At 32.8% G+C, this 17,368-nt stretch overlaps 2 protein-coding genes across 4 annotated transcripts in view; one reads left to right on the top strand and one right to left on the bottom strand.

The window, feature by feature from the left end:
• The window catches only part of LOC129742211 (cullin-associated NEDD8-dissociated protein 1-like), a 16,900-nt gene extending 3,458 nt beyond the window's left edge, over nt 1–13,442 (bottom strand). The window contains exon 1 of the mRNA XM_055734083.1: nt 13,425–13,442. Within this exon, the coding sequence (XP_055590058.1) occupies nt 13,425–13,442 (18 nt within the window). The remainder of the gene's footprint in view (nt 1–13,424) is intronic.
• A 994-nt stretch (nt 13,443–14,436) lies between these two features.
• Nucleotides 14,437–17,368, top strand: part of LOC129744232 (ethanolaminephosphotransferase 1) — a 32,710-nt gene continuing 29,778 nt past the window's right edge. The window contains exon 1 of one of the 3 annotated variants that reach the window (XM_055736651.1): nt 14,437–15,212. In XM_055736651.1, the coding sequence (XP_055592626.1) occupies nt 15,156–15,212 (57 nt within the window). In that variant the 5' untranslated portion in view covers nt 14,437–15,155. The remainder of the gene's footprint in view (nt 15,213–17,368) is intronic. The other 2 variants (XM_055736652.1, XM_055736653.1) reach the window with 2 other exon arrangements.

A 17,368-nucleotide genomic window follows, 5' to 3' on the forward strand; every position in this document is an offset into this window, starting at 1 on the left:
TAAAAGTTTAAGCGCAATCTAAACTTTTTGATTGGAGAAGTGGTTAACAAAGTGAATTTAACTGTCTGATTTGCACAGCAGACAAAAAACAGACCAAACATCTTATCTTAATGATTAAAAATATGTCCCTCTGCTAAGATTATCTAAATACGGTGGTCAAATCATGCGCATGGTGGTAGTCCCCTTAGCAGGGTGAAATTTTTAAAAAACATTTGTGAAGGAAATCGAAACGAGTTTTCTAGCGGGCACCTGGTGGATCTCTTATTTTATCTTATACAAAAATGTTGCAAATATACAAATATGTTGCCGGGAAATATTGGTCAATGAACTTTTTCATTAGACCCTACCTCAAGATTCACTCGACAGATCACCAAAGAATTTCGCACATGTAAACATTTCATAAAGCCCGGTTTACAGTTCTTGTGAACTCGAACTCGAACGTGAACGTGAACTCACCACAGTGAAAAAATATTCCGCAGTGAAATGTCAAACGGTCAAATATTCAAAATTAGTAAGAGGTTTGTTCAACTGCGGGTAGAAATTGGTTTCGATCGGAAAATGACAGATCATTCAACCAATGTTTTGATCGATACTTGTCGAACCAATGCTCAAATTTAAATTCAAAGTGAATAATTTTCGGCAAAGCAGTCCAAATTTTATTTAACAAACGAGGTTTATTTTTACACCGACGTTTCGATACACCACACACGTTTTCAACACACCACACACTGTTAACCAGAGAACAGACGTCAAAAACTTGAATGCAATCTTTGCTTCAATCTTGGATATTCTTCAGAAGTCCAACTATAAGAAAACTACTCAGAAAACCAACAATAATCATAGTACCGTCGAAACAACATTTATACAAAACTCTACCGCATAAATTTACCCCTACAAAATTATATTTCTGGTGAGAATTCAAATTCAAATTCAAATCTCATGACACCTTTTCTTAGTTTTAACGATATTACTTACAGTGAAACTAAAGTGACGAAGAAATCTAAACAGTACGCTTTTACAAAAGCTGAAACAACGATGCATTTTTGTAAGTAGAATAAGACATAAGATCACACATCACACACAAATTTGTAATTCAAAACACATTTTAGAATCCCTGAAGATGATATCATACGATATCGAAACGTCGGTGTAAAAATAAACCTCGTTTGTTAAATAAAATTTGGACTGCTTTGCCGAAAATTATTCACATTAAAATCATACAGTCGACATCTTCAAATCAACTTTAAATTCAAATTTATCAAAAAAACATATTGTTCTTCTTCAAAACATATTCAGCTTTGAAAACGATTGATTTAATCAAATAATGCCAAAGTTCTTATCTTTGAATACAATGAATTTAAATTAAATTTTACGAATTTAAAGAACTCCCAAAACGTATTTATCGATCATGGAGTAACGAGCTTTAGCGATTCGTTTCTTTTGAAAAACTTATTGAAAGGACGTTATGAATATAACTTCTACAAGATAGCCATTTTTTGTTCTTGATTAAAAATTGACAAACAAAAATTTCAAAATTACTTTTAATTAGTGAAACAATTGAAAAGGTTTTTATTTAATTAAAAGGCATCAGTACTCTTTTGTTTGTTAATTTTTCTGCTTTTCAGTTCTCCTTAAAACACATTATTTTTTAATGATTTCATAAATTTTTATAATTATTTCCATACCTTTTCTGAAACACACATTTGAACAAAGCGGAACCTATTTTTTTTTTATTTCAATGGAATCTGGCCATTCCATGATCTTCATTTACATTTATTCTTTGAGAAGCTCTTCCAACAGGTACATTTATTCGTCGAGAAACTCTTCCAACAGGTGCAATTAAATGATGCCCAAGCGGGTTTTAAAGTTAAAAAAAAAAATATCGTATGCATTTCATTTCAAGCTCGTAGTATTTTAAGCCTTCACGCAGCGAAATGGTTTTTTATTTCAAAGGAAAGTGTCACGAAAACAAAGGATTTTTTCCTTTGATTTTGGGATAAATAAAAAATACTTTGATTCAAATACATTTTCCTTCGCTTCAAAGTAATGTGTTTTTTGACATGAATAATTTTCTTTGATTCAAAAGACGAAATTCTTCGAAACTAAGTCGTTTTTCGTTTGATTTAATGAAATTTTCCTTCACTTTTAAGTCGTTTTGATTTTTATTTGAAAGGATTCTTTCTTTGATTCCATTATAACGTGGTCCTAAAAACTCTAGTACTTCCCGATTTCTTTCGTTAGAAAATTAAAACAAATTCTTAATGTTTTCCATTTTATTGAACTATTTATGTTATATGTTTTACATTTCAATTATTACCTTATATCACTGTTCGTTGGCGTACAGTTCCATTTGAACAACTGATGAATGGTTTCGCACCAGACCTTGAGTCTCCTTCGACCGGATCGGAACTGATTGCAACCACTCAGTCGGAGCACCGGGACAGTCAGTTCATTTTCCTCTTCAAATTGGTTGCCCTGAAAAATTGTTACGTTGACGGTTTATTTGAAAGTTAATTAATATTGAAAGACCCACGTATCGTTTGTCTCCTCAAAGCTGTCGAAAGTTTTCAACGCTGGATCGCCCCATCTTAGCCTTCCGGTGCTGCATGACGGTTCATGGGTGGTTCGGTTCTGACGGGTTGTTTTCTCATGTTTGGTTTGTGTTCCGCGTCCATCGTGGAGGACAGGCCCCCGTTCGCCAAACAGAATCTAATGCGGATGTTTTGATCGTGGCAGCCGCAGCTGACCATATACACTCCAAAAGACCGATTTTAAAACAGTTCGCCACAAAACAACATTTTTGTAAACAATTTAAAACGTATAAGAAAAGGAACAAGAATAACATCTAAGACTTCACGAGAACAAAAAATACTTTGTTTCAAAGGAAAATTAATCTATATCAAAGAATTATCACATTGATTCTGAGTCGAAATTTTTCTTCTTTGAATTCAAATTAAATATTTTAATTTAAAGATTTGGTACATTGTTTTAATTAAAAATTAATTCGGTTCAATACATAATTTACCTGAATCAAAGGAAATTGATTTTGTTTCAATGTACACAAGGTTTTTGAAACAAAGATGTATTTTTTTTTATCTCAATGGTACTACTTTTCGCTGCGTGTTTAATTGCCTTCAAATGTGCTTACAAATTAAAAAACTAATTTTTTATGAAGCAAAAATTTTTCCCTCATCGGTGAAATTTTTTTCAGAATGCACATGTCCATTCGGACGTGAAAATGAACGCGGAGTTTATATTCACCACTCTTGTTCGTTTTCCGTTTTCACGTTCGCTCAGTGCGTTTACACTTCGAGCGGAATGTCAGTGAACGCGGAAAAAATATTCCGCAGTGAAAATCGGGGGAATTGAAATAAAATTAATGTTAAAGGGCTTTGAACAAGGAAATCAGTTCAAAAATAATCGTTCAACCATTCCGCATCTATTCCACCTAGTTTCGCAGCCATGAAATGCAGCATAGTCGAGTTTTTGAAGAATATAAGTTTTTTCATTTTCACGTTCGAAAGAACTGTAAATGCACCTTAACTGTGTAGTATCACTGAAAATTTTATCAATCTCCGTCCATGAATTCAAAAGTTATTCATAAAAGAAATTGTTGCATTTTTTTCTAATAACTACAGTCCTTCTTAATAGGGTAAAAATCATTCATGAAAATTTTAACATTTTTGGAAAGATTTTAGAATTGGTATTGCAGATATTTTAGAAGTAAAGGTTTTAAATCAATGATCTTTTTTCCAAAGACAGCGAGTAATTTTTGTTTATTTTACTTCGTTCTGCAAAACATGAGAGTCTTGACGAAATTTGCTAGAAGGTTGAAACCTTAATTAATCTTAGATAATTTTAAAGCATAAGTTAAAATGTGTTGCAATCTTCAACAAAGTTGTTAACGAATTTAAAAGCTTTGTTATCAAAAACTTAAAAAAATTTTTTGGAGTGTCAGAAATAGTAATGTTATCTGTTTAATTTTCAAAAATTGTGGAATCATTTTTTTTTAATTTTGAATGCTGAAAGTACAATATCTGGGCAGAATCTGAATCCTTTAGATTTTTCCTTGAATAATTGATAATATAATTGATAATAAATAGATTCAAAATCAGTTTTTTCCAAAGTATTTTAAGTTCATCTTAACTGTATTTTATATAAACGATTGTATAAAAATGTTTAGGTTAACAATTTAGTCGAAGTGTGAAAAACTGCACTAGCTTTGTCCAATACTGTAAATCAAAGAGTTTACTTCAAAAATTTTGGGAATTTTCGTAAAAACGCCTAAATCCAGCACTGATTAGAGAGTTTAATTCTCAATGAACTTTCGTACTTTAGAACGACGGCACCCCACATTTCCAATTATTTCAGAAAAAAGCGTGACCCCTCGCAATTTACTAAAAAGTCGTTGAATCGAATAATAAGTCGAATATGTATCTAGAGGAATTTCTTGTTTGACGTAATATTCTTCACATTTGTTTTTTTTTAATAATTCAAACTTACGACCTTGCAAATACAATCACCCCAAATAAAGTGTTGTGAAACAATCAATCTCGCCGGGCCGGTCGCTAATCATTCGCATGGACCAGTGTGTATAGAACTCATTCAGTGATTATAGCTAATCGCAGCGGACTCGCTACAAAACGTACGGCGAAACGATGTTGTTATCAATATTCGAACAATAATCTGGTTGGGCTGGGAGTGGATAGGGCGCAAAGCGCTAGCTGGTCGGATTCGGAGCTTATAACACGCGCAATTACATCTACCTCATTGACCAAGTGTTTGCTGGAAATAATTGTTTGACGTCGTCAGTTGGAGATTCAATTTTTTTATTTTGTTAAACTATTCGAATAAAATATATCAAATTTAATTTAAATATTTTGAAAATAATTGAATATAGCACAACAAGTTCAAACACTTGGCTTTGTAAATTCATGTTCAAGCTAAACAACACGTTTTTACGAATGATGCCCGATTGGTGTAATCTATCTTAACTTTGGGAAACATGTGTCGTCTTATCTGAATCTGATTGAGAATTCGTTATGTGTACCTATATACATTTTTAAAAGTCAAATGCTTGATTTTGAAGCTTACAGCCACAATTTAGCCTCTATCAATCCGTTCGATACAGAGCAGTACAACGTGATGAGTACTGGAACACTTTAATATTGTGTGTATCTAAGGATTATCTGCAGATAATTGAAGTGGTTTTAAAAGCCCACGAATAGATCAAATTTTTAAATTTAGATTTTATTTTACATGAACCCTACATTTTTCTGGTGAAACTGATAAGTTGTTTTTTTTTTATCGGGAAGTAAAACAGCTATCAGCAGGGATTAATTTTTGATAAACATAACGTACGATTAATTACGAGCGCCGATGTGGTCTAGTGGATAGGCTGGCGCGAGTCTGGTATTGGTACGCCAGGCGTACTGGGTTCGATTCCCGGTATCGGCAAGAAAAACTTTTGGGTTCGAATCCCATAAGCGGGCCGACAGGTAAGATGTGTTTCATTATATAACTGACTATATAATTGGAATGTTCAATCAGTTGCCAGCTGGCCAGGTATATACAGTGATGCCGGAATACCTGTAAGTAAACTAGCCCACCTGGTTGATTCGTTCTTCCAAAATATACCTACATCAACACACGCAATACATTCACCACATAACAGTTCATACGAAGCCATGGGGTCCGGGTATGGTGGCGCACTGCATTGGAGATTTGTCGAACCTAATAATCTAAGGAATGCATGTGAACTCATACTTTGGCAGAAACTGCGGTGAATCCGTGCACCCATGGTGGATTACCAACATACATACATACATAACGTACGATTAATTACGGCAATTAAAACACATTCCATACAGACGTTCGTACTGATGTGTGACGTATTAGGGTCGCCATGAGTGTGGTTCTAAAATAAAATGCATTTCAGTACTGATATCGAACGGTTTTACATTTACATATTACCGAGTTTTCGGAAGATACCAAGAAAATTCTCAGTTCGAATGAATTAATTACACTAGTTAACAAAATTTTAAAAAAAATCGTGAACTTGGTTAACTGACCAACATTTTTGATGTAAAATCGGGCGCTGAATCCGAAAATGAAATTCAAAAAAATCTCAGTAGAACCGATTTTGAGTTATGCTCCAAATATGAAATTTCGAAAAAATTAAAAAGTTCTTGTACTGAGATGAAAATATCTCGGACGGCATAACAGTAGGGGAGAGGCGGGCTATATGCGCATATTAAGGAAAGCGCTCATTTTCTCCCATATTTCAATAGATAGGAGTCTGAAAACTATATAAACATGAGCGGACATCTGTTTTATATACGTTAGAGCAATTTTTATGTGAAAATCTCTTACAGTTTTTGTGAAAATAATTTTATAATAAAAGAAGTCAAAATAGCCGATTTTTGAAACTGGCGGGCTAAATGCGCATATTTATGTTTTTAGCTATATTTCATTAACAGTTGCAATATTTTGATATTCTTTAATTGAAAATGGTAGAAACGGATGTTAAGCATACGTCTAGGCTGAAATTTTGGTGAAACTTTTTACATCACTAGTTCTTTTGCATAAAACATAGTTAGGTATGCCATATGGCCATATTTCATGGTAATATTTTCATCATATCGTATTTTTATCGGATCAGTATGAAGTTCTTCCTTTTTCGCTGTAAGATCGTGATTTGAGTGTAGATTTAATGTTTCAATGATAAAAAGTAAAAAATTTATAAGACTTATCTATTTTTCTTGATATAGGCATTTAACCTGCCTTGATATGGGCATTCAGAACCTGTCTCTTATTCCAATATCTGATCATTTACAATCTTGCCAAAAGCTTCAATTGGTTGAATTCCCGATTTCCAGATGAATAAGAAAGAGAACCCATTAAAATTTTTGTTCACAGAAACTGTACGCACGATAACTAAAGTTCAATATATTATAACAAAACTCACAAAAATCTTGTTTGAATTTTTAATTTTTTTTGCCTTTATATAACAATCAAATTTCTTCATGCCATGTTTCAATAGCGTTTTACCCTCAAACTGCACTGATTAGATACGTTGAATCTCCAGCCATATCGCCAATCGGCTGTATGCGCATATTACCTAACATGCGCATTTAGGAACACTTCCCCCTAAATTGAAATCCCTCTTTTGCATATTGAAGGTGAATAAGTTTTCTATCGATCATCTGAACACTGTTTTTGCGTTTGACCAACAGTTTTGTTGATATTAATGACTTTATGAGAAAAAAAATTATAAAAAACGCATTTTTTTTAGAGAAAATTTTGTTTCAACAAAAGTTTTAGACTCGATGGCAGCATAAAAAAAATCTGATTTTCTTTTGCGCTTAAATTTTAATTTAAAACAAAGATTTCAAGTGGTTATTTATCAAAATCGGTTGAAAAATGAACAAGTTATGGCTACTTTACCATAACTGAAATTTTTGGAGTTTTTAATAATTTAACGAACCGCAGTACACTTATCATAGTATAGGAAGAATGAAACATGATAAATCTCACTCGCTCCAAGTCAAAATTATTTATTAGCTTACCAGAAGGTCGCATGCCAAGTTTCTGGAAGATCTGGGAGGGGTTGCTTAAGTCTCAAACGTGAATAAAATTTTGAGGTATTTTGATCGGAAGGAACGAAAAATACTGGTGTTTCATAAATAACTTTTTTCATCACTAGTTGATTGTTTTTTATGGTTGATTTTCTTAAAGCCTAAGTTGAGACAAATATTTCACCCGAAGACTGTAAGTCGATTGGATTTGAAACAGAAAAGTTATTGCGGTTCAAAGGCCGCAAATTTTGTCCAACACGCAGTGAGTACTTTTTACGCATTGCGTTTTATACGACAATTTTCGACCAAAATACAATCTTTGAACCGTAATAACTTTTCTGTTTCAAATCCAATCGAGTTACAGTCTTCGGGTGAAATATTTGACTCAACTTAGGCTTTAAGAAAATCAACCATAAAAAAACAATCAGCTAGTGATGAAAAAAGTTATTGATAAAACACCAGTATTTTTCGTTCCTTCCGGGCAAAATACCTCAAAATTTTATTCATGTTTGAGACTTAAGCAACCCCTCCCTATGGTTAGATCTTCCAGAAACTTGGCATATGACCTTCTGGTAAGCTAATAAATAATTTTGACTAAGAGCGAGTGAGATTTATCATGTTTCATTCTTCCTATACTATGATAAGTGTATTGCGGTTCGTTAAATTATTAAAAACTCCAAAAATTTCAGTTATGGTAAAGTAGCCATAACTTCTTCAATTTTCAACCGATTTTGATAAATAACCACTTGAAATCTTTGTTTTAAATTAACATTCAAGCGCAAAAGAAAATCAGATTTTTTAAGTGCTACTATCGAGTCTAAAACTTTCGTTGAAACCAAATTTTCTCTAAAAAAATGCGTTTTTTATAATTTTTTTTCTCATAAAGTCATTAATATCAACAAAACTGTTGGTCAAACGCAAAAACAGTGTTCAGATGATCGATAGAAAACTTATTCACCTTCAATATGCAAAAGAGGGATTTCAAATTACTGTTATGCCGTCCGAGATATTTTCATCTAAGTACAAGAACTTTTTTAATTTTTTCGAAATTTCATATTTGGAGCATAACTCAAAATCGGTTCTACTGAGATTTTTTTGCACTTCATTTTCGGATTCAGCGCCCGATTTTACATTGGAAATGAAATGACCTTCAGTTTACTGAGTTCAAAAATGCTGTAAACTAGTGTTATTATTCAAGCTCTAATGAGAATATAACTTCTCCTCCGTTGCTAAAGACGATCAAAATAACACGCCGAACATAAATTTCCCTCAATCAGGTCTAGATCTGAGTATATACTTTGTCAAAACTGAAAGCAAGCAAGAGAAGAAGTGTACAGATAGGCTATTAGCGCCCAGTCTGCCTCTCCGTGCCCTTTGGTTAACACTTGAGGTATTAAGGTCCAGAAATAGTCGGTCCTAAAAATTCAAACAGCTATAACTTGCCAACCACTGATCCTAACCTCACTAACTTGACCTTGTTGAATTATATGAAGTGTCTAGTTTTAGTTTGTAGAATTTTATTTTTTCTTCAAAATCAAAGAATTCTGAGATCTTCGTACTGGACAGATTACAGTGCGCATTTGCTATCAAAATTTTCAAATATCTGTATCTTTTGTCACATAAGGATATTTTGTGGAATACGAAAAATCAAATCGAAATATTCAGAAGAATTGTAGTACTTTTGATACACTAACGACTGATGGCAAAATTTGGCCAAAACATTCTTACTTTCTTAGTTGCAGTTCTTAGTTTACTTAATTCAATTTCCTGCTAAACTAGGGCTACCATATCCCGCAGCAGTACTAAAAAGAGTACAATAAAAAAATTTAAAAAGAGTAAGGAAAACTTTATTTAAAAAAAAAAACAGAGTTATTCAAAGGCATTCAAATACTGCCAATTTGTTGGGAGTAATAAGTATGACTAAGCATTCCAGATTGCCTGATTTTTCAAAGAAAAAAAAACCCTGTCAGGCCCAGTTCCCAAAAAATCGAGAAAAAAAATCCCGGGGGTTGTTTATCAAAAATCTAAGCAATATCTAAACCATAGCTACCTTTTTTAACATTTTGTATAATTTTTTGAGCTTGTTTCATCAAAATAGACGTGTAATCATTTTTTGAAAATGTAAAATTTGAATTGAACACTGTTGATGTGACTCAAAAAAAATTCCATGTGTTCATTTTTCACCTTTTCTCTTGAATTTTCATGAGAAAAGCCTGGATTTTTGTCAAATTTGCTCGGGTATTGCCCGGTTCTGTTATTGAAATTTTTATATTGGTTTTTGCTGCACGACAGGGATACGCTCAGAAAAATTTATAGAAAGCTTAGGTATCACGTACTTAATAATAATACATTTTCTCATATATTTTCTTTCAACTAGGTAATGAAAAGAGAAAGTCAGGGACTGAATATTCCTAATTGGATTATTCGAAGGAAGAGATTTTTTGATGTTATGCTGACAAACAACACCGAAGGCTATAAAATATTGCATAGTATTGGAAACAAATCCATTTTTTTCATAAATATTTTCATTTTTTTTTGGGGAATTGGCCTTTCTTGCAAAAAAGTTTCAAGGGAATTGTTCATTCTGGCTAAATTTTTTCTGGGTAATGGTTCGTCTGGGGAAAAATAGGAAATAGTTCTTTCTGGCGATTGAAATTGTGGGGATTTTTCATTCTAGAGAATTGTTTTCGGGGGAATGGCATACAACCCAAATCTACACATACACTGCCGGCCAAAAGTTTGGGATCACCCGCTCAAAAACATGCAAATTTTGATCGTTCATATCTAAGCCGTCTTAGGACATATTGCAAATCTTCTGATCTCATTTGAAAGATAATGAGCAATAGCTATTTTGGAGGTATTTTGACCATAAATAATGTTTTAGTTTTGCACCGCAAACTTAACCTAAAATTAGGACATTTTCAAAAAATCGCACTCAATATTCAAGGCCGATCATCTCGGGATAGGGTGGATCAAATTTCAAAATCTGAGTTGCATTAGAATCCGTATTCTATACTTCTCAAAACACAATAAAAAAATTTTGTGCAAAAATTTAAGAATGTACTTTTAATTAATAAAATAGACACTTAAGTTATCGTCCAAAAGTTTGGGATCACCACTCAGTATGGTGTATCGACCAAAAGTTTGGGATCATTCTTTTAAAAACATGCAAAATTATCTCATTCATATCTTTCTCATCTAACATCGTATTTCAGATCTGAAGGGTGCATTTGAAAGCTTAGGAATTGTTATTTTTTTTATAAATTCATACAAAAATTATACTTTAAAGTGATAATCATAAAAAATTTACCTGAAATTAATTGTTTTTTTTTTTTTGAAAATTCGAACTTATGATTCTGAATTTTTTATGGTTATGGATTTAAAATATAATTTTTTAATGAATTTATGGAAAAACAACAATTGCTAAGCTTTCAAATGCACCCTTCAGATCTGAAATACGTTGTTAGTTTTTAAAAGAATGATCCCAAACTGTTGGCCTACTGAGAGGTGATCCCAAACTTTTGGACGATAACTTAAGTGTCTATTTACGTTCTTAAATTTTGCACAAAATTTTTTTATTGTGTTTTGAGAAGTATAGAATACGGATTCTAATGCAACTCAAATTTTGAAATTTTGTCCACCCTATCCCGAGATGATCGGCTTTGAATGTTGAGTGCGATTTTTTGAAAATGTCCTAACTTTATGTTAAGTTTTAGATGCAAAACTAAAACATTATTCATGAGCAAAATACCTCCGAAATAGCTATTGCTTATTATCTTTCAAATGAGATAAGAAGATTTGCAATATGTCCTAAGACGGCTGAGATATGAACGAACAATATTTGCATGTTTTTTAGCGGGTGATCCCAAACTTTTGGCCGGCAGTGTATTAAACAAAATCCGGTAAATGGTATAGTCCGGTAAATGGTTTTCCGGCAAGTGGTATAGTTCAGTTAAACGATATAGTCCGGTAAATGGTATAGACCGGTTAATCAAATTCGGATAAATAGAATTTTTGATAAGTAGATGGTACTTCCGGTAAATGAAATTCCGGTAAACAGTATAAAACCTGTTTGCTTACATATCTTTTTACTTTTGGTTAAAAAAGCATCAGTGTAAAATTTTAAATGATTTGGTTGATTCCTAAATTAACGCAACACGTTTGAATGCTTCTTTCGGCAGTAAAAAGTTATGTATGTAAAGTTATGTAAAGTTATGTTAAATCTGAAGTTTCTGAAGTAAAAATCTGAAGTTTCAATACAATGCTTGCAGCTGTCTCATATACATAGGCTCACCAGAAAAAAAAATCTGAAAGTAGGGCATTTTGCTCAGAATACTGTGAAAAAATAGGACGTTTTTCAATCTGAAGTACACAGAAAAAAAATTTGACTATTACGTGAAAACTGCAACCGTTAAAATAAATCACCTGTAATTAACCAAACCTGTAATTTTAAATTGTTTTCCTTGAAAGTTAACGAAAATTCATTTATTATTACAGCAAATGTCCTGTAAAAAAATTGTACACTAAAAATTAAATGTCACGTAATCATGTTTTCGAATTGTAAAATTATTGTAAATGTCCTGCTCCTTTTTATTACAGGACATTTGCGTAATTTTACAGGAAATAATTTTTGCTATGTAGCACGAAAAGTACGACGCTTTATTTTGTGATTTTCATTGAAAAATTTTTTACACAAATTTTTAATAAGAAAAGATGATATCACAACAAATTGAGATCAAAAACGTTTTTTTTTCACATTTTTATGTAATTCTGTTTGTTAAACTCAATATTTCATCGTTATTATTTATTTTTATACAAAAATGGAAGTTAATTTTTTTCTGAAGAGCCAATTTTTTCTAGCAACTCTTCATTTTTCAACAAATAGGAATGGAACTCTGAACACGAACGTAATTTCGAAATTCTGATGTCAAGTAACAGAAATTTAGTTCATCGCTTCAGCTAGGAAAATGATGTTTATTTTTCAATCCAACATGGAAAACGAAATATTGTTCAGTAATTAAAAAAAACTTTGCAAAATGATGAACTGCCTTCAAACATGGCTGTATTTGATGAAAATATTGGAATGTGAAAGCGGATGTATAAAAATTTAACTTACATGGTTGGTTTCTTATTTGGACTAAACATGAAATCTGCTGTTGAGTTAAGCTGAAAATGCATTTCGCCAAACGAGGGTTTTTATGACACGGTAAAAGAAAAATACCTCACTTTGGATGAAATATTATAGTTTTACATTGAAATTGAAAAGCGTTAATAAGGATTTCGTGAAAAATGGATTGAAATAAAATAAAACACAAAGTACAAAAAATCGATAATCAAGATAATGGTCCTAACGGAAGGTTGCCAGATTGCCCGGTTTTATCCGGCTTTGCCCGGATACTTAATACAAAATTTGGGAAAAATCCGGTCCGGCCCGGTTGCCCGGATTTCATTGAAAACAGCCTAAATATTGCCCGGATTTATTCACTTTATTTGCCAAATCAAACATAAAAAAACCTATTGCTTGCACATTTGTTTTTATTTTATGCGTCCAAAGCGAAATTTTCTGAGCAATTTTTATAAAAATATTTTTGAAAGATGTTTTAGAAGCTTAAAATACGATATTAAATAAACTGATGAGTTTTGATGAAAAAAAATTATTTCAAGGTTTTTTAAATTGATTTTTGTGGAGTTATTCCTTAGTTTTGAACAATTAGCCCGGATATTGCCCGGATTTCTTACCGATAATTTCGAAACAAATGCCCGGATTTTGCCAAGTTTTTAGATAAAATTGCCAGGATTTATCCGGTCCGTGTAGGTGCTGAAAAATTCTGGCAACCTTGACCTAACCGTATAAAAGTAGGACATTTTGGCTCCAAAGTAGGACTGTAGGACAAGGTTCGAAAAAGTAGGACATGTCCTATCAAAGTAGGACGTCTGGTGAGCCTACATATACAGACCTGGGTGAGGCAAATAGAAAATCGCTGCAGCATTTTTTTCACTTTTAGACAAAAAACTGAGCAGTTGTTGAAAAAAATTGTAATCGTTTAGGATAAAAATCCATGCTGGAACCAAACAATATCAACAAAACTATTGTTTTATGTATCAGGCATCAGTTTGATGAAATTTGCAAACCTGCTCAATAAAAAAATCTTTCTTAAAGACTTAAAAAAGTTTATCCAATGATCATTTTCAAGAAACAAAATTTGTTATCTACTCACTGGTTTGTGATTGAATCAGATCAATTTGACATTTGAGCGATTTTTTTCTGTTTTCCAGCCCTGGGCACAGACTTCAGAAAAACAGGCCCTTTTCGATTTTGCCAACACACCTTAGCACTTTGTGTTGTCAAAATCGAACCGTGCCAAAATCTGAATATGCAAACTTTAGCGGAATTTGACGGAAAATGTTTACTTGGTCATAAAATTCGAGTGAACCCTCAAACTTTTGAAGTCCAAATCTATAACAAATTGGTAATGTCAACCCTGCTGAAGAGTTTTGATTTGGGCAATGTTTCTTGTGGTTTGATGACGGAATTGTTGCTGTGAAGAAGGGCTTTTCTTTCTCAGTTGAGTCTTTATAAGATGAATGTAGGCGAATTCTATAGTTTTACAACGTAGCTGACAGTTTTATTTGTGATGCATCTTGACTAATCCCTAAGACAATAACTACCGAAAAATCTACATAATTTCTCGTCTTTCTTAAGGAAATTTCTAAATAATCATAACGTTTCTTATGAAAGTTGCTACATAACTAATTCAATGTGTGAATATTTAGAAATGCCCTAAATTTAAAAAAATCTTCACTTACGGTTGAGGCCGTCGAGTAATGATGGAAGAAGGGTTTTTTTTCGTGGAAATATTCATGATGTGCCTGAATGAACAAGGTGATGTAATGTAACGCAAAAAGCCACAAAATCTTAATCTTAAACATATTTAACTTCCTCGATAATATTGTTAAGATCTATCTGGGTATAGCAAGTAAAACTCTAATGTGCCAAACACTAGTTGAGAATCACTTCCAGTCCCGTTTCTGTATAACCGTCCATTGAATTAAACCGTCGTCAACGACTTGGAATTGTACTTGCATCGTACGAGGTGATGTGGGTTGTTTCCTTATCAATGAAGCACGGTGCCGCGATTGAATAACATCAGCCGGCTGCTCCTAGTGTCCGAAAAATGGAGCTCCTCAGAGCAGAGTACACCTACCGAGAGTGATATTAGGATGTGGGAAATGGCACTGATTTTAAGATTATCAAGGGTTTTTTTTTTAAATATTTTTGGTGTGCAGCAATGTTGCGGGTTGAGTTCAAGTGAATTTGAGAAGCCAAATCAGTGTGCCTGAGTGATTGTTGAAGTTCGCATACATACGTGATGAACTGATGCTAGAAAGTGAACTTATTTTTTGTCATTTCTAAAGATCACGTACTTCTAGTGATAGAAAAGATTGAAGAGCAAAAAAATCAAAAAAAGTGATTTCGGGCGCGGAAAGACCACGTGGTTTGTTCCACAAACTCAGACGTACAGCTGGATCAGCATTAGTAACACTAAAAAATTAGGAAACAGAAGCAATACAACAACCATGATTGGCATCAAGTATCTTAACGAGGCTCACCTCAAGGGGTTCGAGAAGTATAAGGTAAGTGAGACCAATTTAAACTGGATCAGCATGGTAAAATTAAGGTGCGCAGATGTTTTTGAAGTTTGCAGTGAAACAATACTCTTACAGATGATTTACGCGCTAGGTCTGTCATAGTGTACAGTATGATTTTTAAAATTTATGACCGCCAGACTTCAGTGTTTGAGGACCCAGTTTAACTTTTGATAAGCTTTGTCTTGTTGCTTGTTGTTCAGAAAAAAAAGTTTGTAAAGAAAGACCTCAACATTTACCTCGTCATTTGATCGTTGACCTGGAATTGTCGAAAAAAAAACTTTTTAAAGTCTGCATCAATGTTTGAATACATTTTGATAAAACATATTAATTGGGTTCAGTAAATCTAAGATGATGGAAGGGCCGTCATACAAATAAAATTATTTTCAAAGAGAATTATTCCGATGTTTTTATTTTCAAATAAAACACGAAATAAATTATACGTGACAGTTCGAGTGTGATAATTTCTCGAAGGTTATCTGAGCACTTTGATTTTGACTTTTCTTGAGTTTTTTTTCCATCTCGAATAGTGCAAATTTATGTTAGATTTCTTTGTTATTGGTCAATCATTATGATCACCATTTGGTCCGTTGATTTTATACTAACGAATGTATTCGAAAAAGTGCAACATTTAGTTTTGTGAATAATTTTTAAGTGCATGGATGAACGAAAATTGATGACATTTTCAGTGAAACTACATGTAATGTTTAGATGTGCAAATTTTTGTGACGATCTGTCAAGTGGTTTTTACACTAGTGTTCAATAAATAAGTTTATTAAATCAATTTTATGGAAGGGGTCGTGAAAAATCCATGAAAGTAGCTTTAAGAGTCCCCAAAATAGCTGGAAATCAACTATTCGACAAAAGTAAATATTATAAATCGTTTTAAGAGTCCTAGGGAATCTACCTGTGAGCTAAAATTTGGATAAAAGTGAGGATGATTGAAATCATCAGCAAAGAATATGAAAGGTTTAATTACCATATTTATAATTCAATAATTAAAACATCTAAGTTTCCGTTTCAATGGAAAAAATCTAAAGTTGTCCCTATTCCAAAAAAGGCTAAATCCCATGAATTATCAAACCTCAGACCAATAAGTATATTGAGTGCAATTTCAAAAATATTTGAAAAGTTAACAAAACATCAAATAACTGAATACTTAAATCAAAATAATATGCTTTTCGAATTTCAGTCCAGATTTCGTTCTTCTCACAGCACAGAAACTGCGCTCATGAAGGTACATAATGATATCGCGCTCACCTTGGATAAAAAAGAAATTGCTACGTTATTGCTGATTGATTTTGCTAAAGCTTTCGACCGTGTATCGCACATCAAATTAATTAACAAACTTATTGTCAAGTATAATTTTTCAGGTTCTGCTGTAAAATTGGTTCAGTCGTACCTTCAAGGTCGTTCTCAAGCAGTTTTTTCAAACGGTTGCTTTTCTGATTTTACAATCATTGGCTCTGGAGTTCCTCAAGGATCAATTCTTGGACCTTTATTTTTCTCACTTTTTATAAATGACCTTCCAACAGTCCTACAACACTGCTCAATCCATCTCTTTGCAGATGATGTTCAAGTATATCTTTGTCAGAAAAATGCTGTAGATCTCAGTGAATTCTATTCAAAAATAAATGAAGATCTCGCAAGAATAAATGAATGGTCTGAATCAAACCTCCTACCTATAAATCCTTCAAAAACTAAGGCTCTGTTTTTTGGAAGACAGTTACCTTTCTCAAATTTGCCACAATTAGTTCTCAACAATACGGTAATTCAGTTCGATGACTATGCTGAAAACCTCGGTATAATTTTTGATCGGGATCTTTCCTGGAACCGCCAAGTAAATGCTCAATGCTGCAAAATTTATGGTTCGATAAAAAGGTTGAACTTAACGACATATCATCTGGACGTTCAAACTAAACTGAAACTGTTCAAGACTTACGTGTTCCCTTTATTTATATATAGTGATTTTCTATATTCTAATGCTTCTGAACGATCTCTAAACAGATTACGCGTTGCCCTCAATTCCTGTGTACGATATGTTTTCAAATTATCACGGTTTTCTCGAGTGTCACATCTACAAAAACTTCTCATCGGTTGTTCATTTGAAAACTTTTATAAATATCGTTCTTGTGTAGTAATGC

The sequence above is a fragment of the Uranotaenia lowii genome, chromosome 2 (assembly GCF_029784155.1).
Source record: "Uranotaenia lowii strain MFRU-FL chromosome 2, ASM2978415v1, whole genome shotgun sequence".
NCBI classification, from domain to species: domain Eukaryota; kingdom Metazoa; phylum Arthropoda; class Insecta; order Diptera; family Culicidae; genus Uranotaenia; species Uranotaenia lowii.